The 11440-nt window shown below is 38.5% G+C and overlaps 1 protein-coding gene across 1 annotated transcript; it reads right to left on the reverse strand.

Annotated features, from left to right (window-relative positions):
* Positions 1-435: 435 nt before the first annotated feature.
* LOC5564793 (C-Myc-binding protein) lies at positions 436-1729 on the reverse strand. Its single transcript, XM_001649067.2, has 3 exons — positions 1617-1729; positions 1407-1547; positions 436-1344 (listed from the first exon to the last, which is right to left on the reverse strand). The coding sequence occupies exons 2-3, from the start codon at positions 1419-1421 to the stop codon at positions 880-882; spliced, it is 480 nt and encodes a 159-aa protein (XP_001649117.1). The 5' UTR covers positions 1422-1547; positions 1617-1729; the 3' UTR covers positions 436-879.
* Between the last annotated feature and the right edge of the window lie 9711 nt (positions 1730-11440).

Below are 11440 nucleotides of genomic sequence, written 5' to 3' on the forward strand. Positions count from 1 at the left end.
GTTTGTCCGGACCGTTGCGAGCGCCTGCCTGGTGTCCACCGCCTAAGAACTTGATACAATTTTCTGCTTGCTTGTTCAATCGCGGAGCGACTCTCAATCGGTATTTCAACCATTTCAACCATCCAATCGAAACTTTACCTACCTTGAATACCTTGTTCGCAGCGATAACCGGCGGACGAATCATCACTGTCTGTGTGGCTCCATATACACATTCCTCAATCGGATCGCTTTTGCACGTCGCCTAAGTTACACTGTGACCGCATTTCAATTTGGTTTGTAAAACAACAATTCATTTGATGTTGATGCTTTTTTCCCTGATCTTAAGTGAAATTCCCTGACTTACCAGGCTAAAATTTGAAGTATCTGAATTTCCAGGTTCGACACAAAAACCGTCTGATACCAAGCAATGGATTTCGAACAAGCAATCACAGAAAGTTTACGGAGCTTACCAGCTTTTCTTGTATTTAGATGTTACTTCTTTGACTAGACTCTAGGTATATATTTTAGTCAAATGCGCCTTCAAAAACACTCGGAAAGTAGGTCAATCGAATTGTATAATACTGGAGGAATGCAATATTCTTCACACTTATCAAAAAACGCATTGGACGCACTTGTACTTTACCGTTTTACATTTATTCTGACCTTCATTCGATTTCACACGTTTAATTCTGGTCGGAATGAACAATAAAACCATACTTCAATCGAACGTGATATGGTTTTCTGTACCCCTTGCTCAATGTTCACTACAAATTAGTTTTGTAGAAAAGGTTAAACTAATACGTACAATTGCCTATAACTTTATAGCATGTCATGCATACCTACATGAGCAAAAACGGAAATCAAACTGGAAAAGTTAAGCAATCAAGACTATCATTAGGATTACTGCACCGGCTCTTTCTGGTCGGTTTCGGTCCCCTCGGGAGTTTTGGCTGCCGAAGCTTCGGCCGTTTCCTTAACTGCTTCGTTCTTATTGGACGGACTCTCCGGATGATTCACAGAATTGTCAGTCATCTGCCCACCGGCAGATTCCACCACATTTCCTTGGGCAGGTTGTTCCGGCAATGGTCCCGCTTCCGAGGCCTCAGCACCGGGAACAGCATTCAGTTTCAATGCGGCTATTTCCCGCTTCAGCGTTTCCACTTCATTCCGGGCATCGTTCAGTTCATTCTCCAGCCGGGCAATGGTGTCCTTGTCCTTGAGGCGTTCCCCCAAATTGTCCAGCAGATACTCGATGGCGTTTTCCGGACGATCCGAGTTGCATTTGATCAGAACCTTTGTGATAGCATCCAGCACTCCTTTTCGGTCCAGATATTTGCGGAAATCTTCCTTCGACCCGTCGATAGGCTATAACAAAGAGATCACTAACTTATGGTTGTCCTGATTGTAATAGTTATTTGGTTTCATACCTTGAAGCTGGACATTGTGAACTTTTGTGGATGTAAAAATCGATAAAAACTGGTGATAGACAATCGATGCCTAATGGAATCTTCTTAGTAGATATGTAACGACCAGGTTATTATCTTCAATTTCACCCACGTTGTAGATTCCTTAGTGTCAAATGAACAATAGATTCTGTTAGATTATTGAAAACACTTTTGAATGAGTTTTATAAATACACAGCACGATGGAAGGTATTTTCTATTATCGGATTGATGACTGATGATGATGGTCCGATAGCTTCTGCACGTCTCTCGCACTCCGCACACTGATGATGACTGATAGAGCTGTCAACAAAATTTACACATCAAATCAAAATTGAATTAATTTTGAAAAAATGTTTAGTACACGGTAGTTTGCGAATACCCTTTAATGGGTAATAGAAAGTGCTAGAAAGTGCCTCTATTCATTCAAGCGAAGTAAGTGTAGTGTGACAGTTATGCATAGAAATCAGGGGGGGTATACGCAACGAGGTGCGCCTACCGTTCATGTTTTGTGGGTGTGTTCGTGTGGGTCACGCTGCTAGACATCCCGCTGTTTGAGTGTTGAAAAGCATCAGCATTTGCTGCCTGGCATGGCCCGCGTTTTCGACCTGTGCTGTTTGGCCGGCCCGCGTGAGAAATGATGCTGTTTGGGACGGCCCGCGTGAGAGATGATTGTTAGGCGAGCTTTGTTTGTAGTTGACAGTCGTACACCCACCCTGATAGAAATACAGTAGTGGGACTGTTATGGGTTCATTCACAAATTTCATAACGCCGAAAATGGTAATTTTTGACACCCACCCACCCCCTTGTAACGCTTTTTGTATGAATATTTTATGAATTTTGTATGAGCTGTAACAAATAGAGGACACCCACCCACCCCCTTCAGCGTTATGAAATTTGTGAACAGGCCCTATGCGTGGAAATTCAACAATGGGACAAATTGACTTGGCTTGCTTTTCATTGAGTTTTCGAACAAAGTTAATTTTTGGTGTTTTCTAACTCTCTGGACCACGAGGTCACTATCTGACGTTTGAGCGGTGCCGTGTTATTTACACGTGCAACGAGTGAATTCGGCACCGCTCAAACGTCAAATTAGTGAAATTGGGTCCTAAAATGTTTAATGAAATCTTGTTTTTATTTAATAACACGAAAGAGCATGTTACTGCAACTATTTTAGCATTTTTCCCCGCTCGAATAATAGCTATATCTTATTTAAACTTTAATTTAAAAATAGGGTCCATAAATGAACTTTGACACTTTTGATCATGTTTGACGTTAGCTTAATCGACAAAAACACCACAGGGCTTTTAGTTTTAACACTGGAGTTGTTCCTATCTGACATTTCGGAAAGGACACGGAAAACAAAATACACCCAAAATTTGAGTTTAATCCAAGGAGTGTGACAAAATCTAAAAAAAATTTTTTTTGACTTAAACAAAAGAAATACATTATAAAATTGAGTAAACATGTGCTTTTGGCCTAAACTTAAGCGCCTGACATTAAAATTGGGACAGGCCTTTAGGACCCTATTGCGCACTGGTCCATGCGTAAAAATAAACAGTTTGATGACAAAAAGTCAAAATGCACAAAAAGTAACATGAGACAATTATGTGTATAACGGCAGTCTACCTGTGGTGCGACACTACTTCTATTCCAACAATTTGAACGCACGACGACTAGCATACACTCGTCATACACAGTTTGTTTTTGTTTTCCTCAGAGAAACTTGCACACGCTTTCCAGACCCGCATATAAAAATACAATTGGCCATACATTTCAAACAGCAAGTTTCCTGTTTCTGTTACGGTTAATGTTTCACAAACGATCTCTTTTATGTAGAACAAAATGAAATCGAAAGCTTTGGACAGTAAAAAATGTAATGAGTACTACGAAATAGTGATAATCTATTAAAGGATTCAAAAATGGTTGAACAATTTGGATCGAAAACTCTTATGAATGATGATTTTGCGGTGTTTGTTTGAATTTGTGTAACCTACCTATACATAAACAATATATAACAATTACTTTACAGTTTGGCAAACAGTTCATTGGACTGATATGTTTGTGAGCTATTTTCAAGTTCATCACCCTTAAAAAAATACACTGCTATAGCTTTAGCTTCATACGTTCCCCATAATTATTAAATTATTTTTGTCGTTTCCAGACAATTTGATAAAAATCTGAACAATTTTTTGGTGATTTCTCGCGTAACTTTTCAAAACGTCCTAAGTTACAAATGTAAACAAATCGAGATTATCATTGCAAATCATTTGCGTTGCACCACTTAGCAGCACACTAGAACACTCGTTCTGATATATTAACAACAAATTAATCTATTAAAAGCTTAACAAAATGACCAATGTTCAAAACTGCATCGCTTTTAATCAATTGTTACATTGGACCTTTGATCAGAGAACCAACCACATGTCCTATGTAACATTTATGAATAAACACGATTCTAATGTTACATTGGACATTCCTGAATAAAGCTTTGGAATGGAGTTTAAAAGCACAGACATACATGTCCATTGATCACCTTTTTAACGGCCGATTCAAATATATGGTAGGTGGCCAATCCACCACCCGCAGCGCTCGCATCGTTTTTGTTCGCGTTTGACGTTTACACACTACCGCCATCTGTTGGTCCATCGGCCAAACACAGCGATTTTAGCATTGGGCGTACATGTCATCGTGACTATGATTTTGATCGGGATTTGTTCTAAGTGTTACGTCTGTTTGTCTGTGTTAAAAGGTAGAATGATTTGTAGAAGCGTGTCTGAGACACTACTTAGATGTATAATAACTGCTTCTCAATCATTTCAGTCGATATTTTCAGAGTCGCACTGCCTCGCAAAATTGAAAACGCTCAAGTGACAAAAAGAGAATGAGTTACACAAAACTGTATTTTGGTCTTTTTGCTAAACCATGTTTTACCGTTTTGCTGGATTGGATCAGCTGCAACTTCTCTTTTCATATTATAAGCGCATTGCGTGCATATAGGGGAATGATATTGAGCACAAGATTGAGCATCATGATGTCATTGTATCAATCTGATTCAGATGCATGGTCGATCAAGCATATAAATATGCTTCCCGGCAGCATCACGAGCAACGTACATGCGCGACTTGCTCACACATATTTGCAGAGCGATCAATCACCGAAGAGAGGAGAAGCTGTATGTATTTGTTAGGCGTGGGCTCCTTTCTCGAGTTCCTACAACAAGATGGACGGCGTCGTCATCGTCATCATTCCCCACCGCAATTTCTTGTTTCAACCGACGGCTGTTGCTGTTTGCAACACAGCCGTCACCACCACCACGTTATGCAGTGGGAAACGCACACATGATCATGTGGGCGAAACCGTCATAAAAACGGGGGAAAATTGAGGGAGAATCAGTGAGAGAGCAAAATGTCCTACATGCAGCTCAACGTTTCCCCTCCTTCTGTTGTTACATAGGACACATAGACGGAGAGGAAGAAGTGACGTCGTGGGATTGAATGAATCAAAACAAAGTACAGCTGGTGTCTCCGATTAGCACATCGCAACAAAATGTCGATATTTTCAGAGTCGCTCTGCCTCGCAATATTGAATACGCTCAAATAACAAAAAGAGAACGAGGTACACAAAACTGTATTTTGGTCTTTTTGCCAAATCATGTTTTAGGCTTACGCTGGATTGAATCAGCATTCGCTCAGCTGCCAGTTCTCTTTTCATTTTATCAGCGTATTGAGTGCATATAGGGAAATGATATTCAGCATCATGATCTTATTGTATCAATCCGATTCAGATCCATGGTCGATGAAGCATATACATATGCTTCACGGCAGCAACACAAGCAACGTGCATGCGCGACTTGCGCACATATATTTGCAGAGCAATCATTCACCAAGGAGCGGAGAAGCTGTATGTATTTGTTTGGCATTGGTTTCCTACAACACAATCGACGGCGCTATCGTCATCATTTCCCACCGCTATTTCTTGTTTGCGCCGACGGCTGGTGCCGAATGCAACACAGTCGTCACCACCCGTCGTGCAGTGGGTTACTCACACACGAACAAGTGTGGGCGAAACCAGCATTGAAACGGGGGGAATATTGAGAGAGAAACAGCGAGAAAGCAAAAAGTCCCAAATACAGCTCAACGTTTACCCTCCTTCTGTTGTTACATAGGACACATAGACGGAGGGGAAAAAGTGACGGCGTGGCATTAAATGAATCAAATTGTTGTTGTTCGTGAGAGACTTTAACCCGAAGGTCATTCGTCCCTTCTTCAAATGAATCAAAACAAAGCACAGCTGGTGCCTGCGATTATCACACCGCAACAAAATGAGCAGTTCAACTTGAATGTTGAAGCAGTTCAACGCACGTGGATACAAAATAATATAAAACATGATTGTTGTGTGCTCAAATCAAAATGTCCGATGTTACTATAACTGAAACAAAATGACCGAAATGAATGTCCAATATAACAATTGTTGAAACAGAACGACCTATGTGATTTATCCTATGTACATATTTTTGGTCAAAACGTCCTATCTGATGTTTTTATAGATTTCAGTGTAATTTCCAAATAAATTAGCAAAATTTCATTTCAAACGTTGAACATTATTACACTGCTTCCCTCTACAAGCAACACAGTGGGGAAAAACTGTTTCATTTTGATACAGTTTCAAAATTTATTTTCACAACCTTCAAGCTCGATTTACTCGAAATGTGTGAATTGTTAGACAGGCCGTTTTGAAAAGTTACGCGAGATTTCTATATTTTTAATCGAATAGGTTAGCAAAAAAAAACAAAATATGTTCAATATGTTTGGCACATTCATTTTCACTGCGTAGAATATTTTGGCGCGTTTTTCATCGCGCATTGTCTTAAAAAAAAAAAAAAAAACAAACAAACCAACGAAAACATTTTCTGCTGCTGTTGGTTTATTTTTATTAAAATACACATCTAATTGAGCACCGGGTTCAAAATAGATGGTAAGTAATCATTTTCTGAACTCATCCCGTCCAGTGGCATGTTATGTGCTACTATTTTTTCAGCTTACTTGTGATGCGAGGCATTGGAAATAGGGTCCTAAAGGCCTGTCCCAATTATAATGCCAAACGCTTAAGTTGAGGCCAAAAACACATGTTTACTCAATTTTTTAATGTTTTTCTTTTGTTTAAGCCCAAAAAACATATTTTTTAGATTTTGTCACACTCCTTGGGTTAAACTCAAATTTTGGGTGTATTTTGCTTTCCGTGTCCCTTCCGAAATGTCAGATAGGAATAACCCCAGTGTTAAAACTATAAGCCCTGTGGTGTTTTTGTCGATTAAGCAGGCCTATGACATGCACCTCTATTTTGCGAGTCAGTATCTTGACGAGCCTAACTGTCAAAATTGTGTCAACATTGTTTTATTTGTTTTGGTTAGCTCGGTTAGCTGCATTATCTCGAACCAGTTTACCAGTTTTCCGGAAAAGTAAGCGATAATCATAATTAATCTAATTATACCTTTAGGGTAACATGGGGACGGACCTGGTGTAGTGGTTAGAACACTCGCCTCTCACGCCGAGGACCTGGGATCGAATCCCATCCCCGACAAAGTCACTAACGACGTAAAAAGTTATAGTGACGACTTCCTTCGGAAGGGAAGTAAAGCCGTTGGTCCCGAGATGAACTAGCCCAGGGCTAAAAATCTCGTTAATAAAGTCAAACCAACCAACCTTTAGGGTAACGTATATAACTTGGACATGCATATAATTTGGACAGGCTAGTCGTTCTATGCTCATTTCCAATGAGATGGTGAGGAATATATGTACGGGAAATCATGTATTGCATTATTAATACACTATGCTACTTAATAATGATGATTATTTTCAAAACAATTACAAATTGGCTTCAAAACTATCAAAATTGTAAATTGTATCATCAGAACATCTGTGAAACCTACGAATGCAAGAGGACGTGCGTTTCAAGAACATACATTAAATGCAATAATAGAGCTCAGAATTGACATTAATAAAAAGTTTAAAAGTGGCAATATGATTAAATATGTCTGAAATTTAAGCTTAGTTCATCTAAAATCTTAACATGAGTACATAAGGCATACATCAGGTGATGTCCAAAATATATTATGGTTTTTGTTCTGTTGATATAATTTGGTCATCTGATGAAATACACTGGAATGTCGCATGCATGCATACGTGCAGGCGTTTTCTCGTGGATCTGATGATATTTGCTTGCATTAAATGAAATTATTGATTATCACTAATATACACATCCAATAAGCTAAAAAATTGCATAAGTCACAAGTAAACTCTCAAAGTTTTATGAAACAATCGTCTTTTTAAGAAACCATTGTATGGATATTGAGATAACGCCCCTGTCCAAATTATATTCACATGAGGGTGTCCAAAATGTATATTTGGTGCCCGAAATGTATAACAGACATGTCGCCAAAAAACGCTATTTTGGAAGCTAACACTACAGTTTGTAAGCTTTTTATTCCCAGAAACTCAAAGAACAATGAAGCATTAAGCATATAAGTATCATTACGTAAAATATTAGTATCTAATGCAGTTAATTGATCGCCGTTTCCAGCCATATCCTTACCCTGTCCAAAATACATAATTTACCCTATACCCATTAGTTAAAAATATTAAAGCACTTTACTAACGAACACTTTGCGTTCCATCAACTCAATCATGCTCTTTAAGCTTTCCACGTAGCTGGAAATTATTTTTGATTTGTGACCGTTTGGGATAAAAGTAATAGCAAATTCATTAACTCACAATGCTCACGACGAAGCACGGAGAAGCACGTGCCCCATTGTGGGATGTCGAAAAAGAGCGCAAATATATCCAATAAGGGATCGTTCAAATATTACGTAACGCAACAGGGGGAGGGGGGGTCTTGTACGGTGTTACGGTCCATACAAAAACATAAAATTTCTCATACAAAAGCTGTTACGTGGGGGAGGGAGGGGGTATGAAATTGGCAAATTTTGCGTTACGTAATATTTGAATGAACCCTAACGGGATGCAATTTATAATTTCACTTGGAATATTTTGTAAGATAACTTTTCACCGGCAGAATACTTTTATTTTCAGCAGCTCGATCATAACAAAAACAAGAAGTTTGATGCGATTGACAACATTGAAATCACACTGACAGAGGGCTCGATTTTTCGAGCCCGGGACATGCGCCTACTGTCATTCACTGCTGTTTGATATAGGGATGTCCAATGCCTGCGATTAAGCGAACGTCAAACATGATCAAAAGTGTCAAGGTTCATTTATGGACCCAATTTTTAAATTAAAGTTTAAATATGATATAGCCGTTATTTAAGCGGGAAAAATTGCTAAAATAGTTGCAGTAACATTCTCTTTCGTGTCTTTAAATAAAAACAAGGTTTCATTAAACATTTTAGGACCCAATTGCAGTTCTAGTCGCTTCCATCTAGCCACGAAAACGTTGAGAACACCGGACACAACCCGAAATAAACAAGCAGGCAAACAAGGCAAACTGAACCCGTTCTCATAGCTTCGGTGGCTGCTGCCTGATAGTGAAGGGAGTCAGGTAAGCTGTGGACCTGGAGAGGATGTCCGGAACTTGATACACTCGTCTCATTCAGCCATCGCCTGCATGACTAACCCCAGCTTCACAGGTACGAAGACGTGGCCAAGCTGCCGGATGGAAAAATGAGTCCGTTTGTGTATATTATGACATGACATGATAAATCCAATTCAAGCGAAAGTATGTAAAGTAATTAAGAAAAATTGATACATAATAAAATTTTAAACACTAGTGTTCTTGTTTCATTACTTATAATGGAACATTTCATTGCATTTTCTTTTATTGTAAAAATACAACGGAACGGTTCGATATACGGTTAAAATACCATAAAGCACCAAAAGCTGATAATAACACATACATTATTCGTTATAATGGATAAATATGGTTTAACTGTATTTGAACTGTTTGTCTAACAGTGAATTTGGCAAAAAATGGATGGTATACCCACCTTTCGACAAACTACCCAAGTAACCACAAGCATTATACCATTGCATTAATTTGGTCGAAAGTCAACATTTTTTGCATTAATAATGTTATCATGCATTTATTCAATAACTGTCAAGCAATGATGCATTTGATTAACATTGTAAATGCTTTGTAGCATTATTTTAATATAGCATTATGCTAAGCGTTTAGAGTGAATATACAGTTATGCTGTAATACAAGATTACATAACCTCATTAAACGCACTCGAATCTGTAATAAATAAGTAAGACGATCGAGCACGTTCGCACTCGCTCATTGCGTTTTGTGGGATATGGAAGAATAATGAAATGACTTTCATTTATCTCGAACCCCCATTTCATGATCTAAGGATATATGTATTCATTCAAAATTGTTGTATTTTATCTATGAGACTCTTTTATTCATAAGGAGCGAGAGGAAATATCGATCAATTTCTCTCCCCGTAAATGTTTTCAATGCGCTAGGGCTTTGTTTTGTGGGTTAAGTTCTGTTATTTCCTCTACGAGAAAGAATGGTGATCAAATTATTTCTATTCATGTTTCATTTGGTGAGGAAAGGAAATCAATCGCCGAAGAGAATTCTTTCTATTCGTAATAACTGGGCGAATAGTAATGTTAACACACACAGTGGCTTCGTTTATAAGGAACTTTTATCCTACCTTATTACATCAGCAGCTTTAGCACAGGACACCAACGCGCCAGGCATCCAGCACACCATCATCCTAGTTGTGGGTTCGAATCCTGATTCCAACAAAATAAAATCATTCAGATGGTGAAGAAAACCATTGGAAGGTAGCCAATGGATTCATTGTTTTGTTTATTTTGAACGCAAGCCCTAAACATACATTATTTTAAGCTAATATACATCATGAACCCTAAATATACAAACATAAATGCTTTAGTAGGGCTTGTGCATTAAAACTGCTTTACCAAGTATTGCATTAATTTGGTTGTTGTGGGGCCCTTTCCCACTTTAATTATGCTTTATAAAGCTCTTAAAGGTTATGTCACTTTAAAACAAAATCTGATAGCATACTATAGAGCAAACATAAAGTATTCATATATAGCTTCGTGGTTACTTGGGTATCCACGACCAATTTTGTTCGAGAAAATTGTCATTTTTGAATGGTTACATAACTTAACCGCCCATTCCCCACACTGTTATTTGTCCATTTACAATTTACCAAACTGTAAAAATCGTCTGCGGTACTGTTGGTTTATTGTTAATTTGGATGTTATAGGAAACTGGTTAGATATTGTTTTTAGTTGTTGTGGATAGTTTGGCGAATGGTGCCAGTACGGTTCCAGTTTATGCGGGGACTCATCAAAATGCATATGGAAATTTTACCCAATTTGAAAAATTTACACCTGGATTCTGGGTGTTTTTCAAGGCAGAGTGCATAGCCTTAGAGGCTATGCACATCGGAAGACCAGCTGGTGAGTCGAGAACAAAGAGAAAATGGTAAACACCTGGGAGGGAGAAACCAATACAAAATTTATGTACGTCATAGTGAGCCGAGATTCCGCTGTCACGAACTGTCATTGTGAGCCCAGATCTCAAACATTGGACTAACATGAAAAAAGCGCGTAACTGATTAAAACACATATTCGTATTTCTTCAAAAGTGATAAAAATCGAATGAAAATCAATTCATGCACATAACGCAAGTAATGTCACGTGAGCACCATTTAATCTGATTGAACATAAAGCATTGAAAAACGCATCGTTCTACTTTTTCCAATGAAAATGAATATTTAGTGCATAGAAAACTGTGGCCCTTTTTTCATGTTTGTCAGAAAAGATCGAAGGTGCACAACAAAAGGAAACTACCGATTTTCTCGAAGCCTGCCTTGATTGTTGTTGGCAAGCTGGAGTTATCTTGCAGTTCAAAATAACGTTGTCTTATATTTCGTGTGTAGTATCGGTGCCTCCCTCCCAGGTAAACACTGAGCCGGCCGGAGTGAACTGTCATGAACATCAGGATAATTGCATGGGCGG

This window comes from Aedes aegypti, chromosome 3 (genome assembly GCF_002204515.2).
Source record: "Aedes aegypti strain LVP_AGWG chromosome 3, AaegL5.0 Primary Assembly, whole genome shotgun sequence".
In the NCBI taxonomy this organism is placed as follows: Eukaryota; Metazoa; Arthropoda; class Insecta; order Diptera; family Culicidae; genus Aedes; species Aedes aegypti.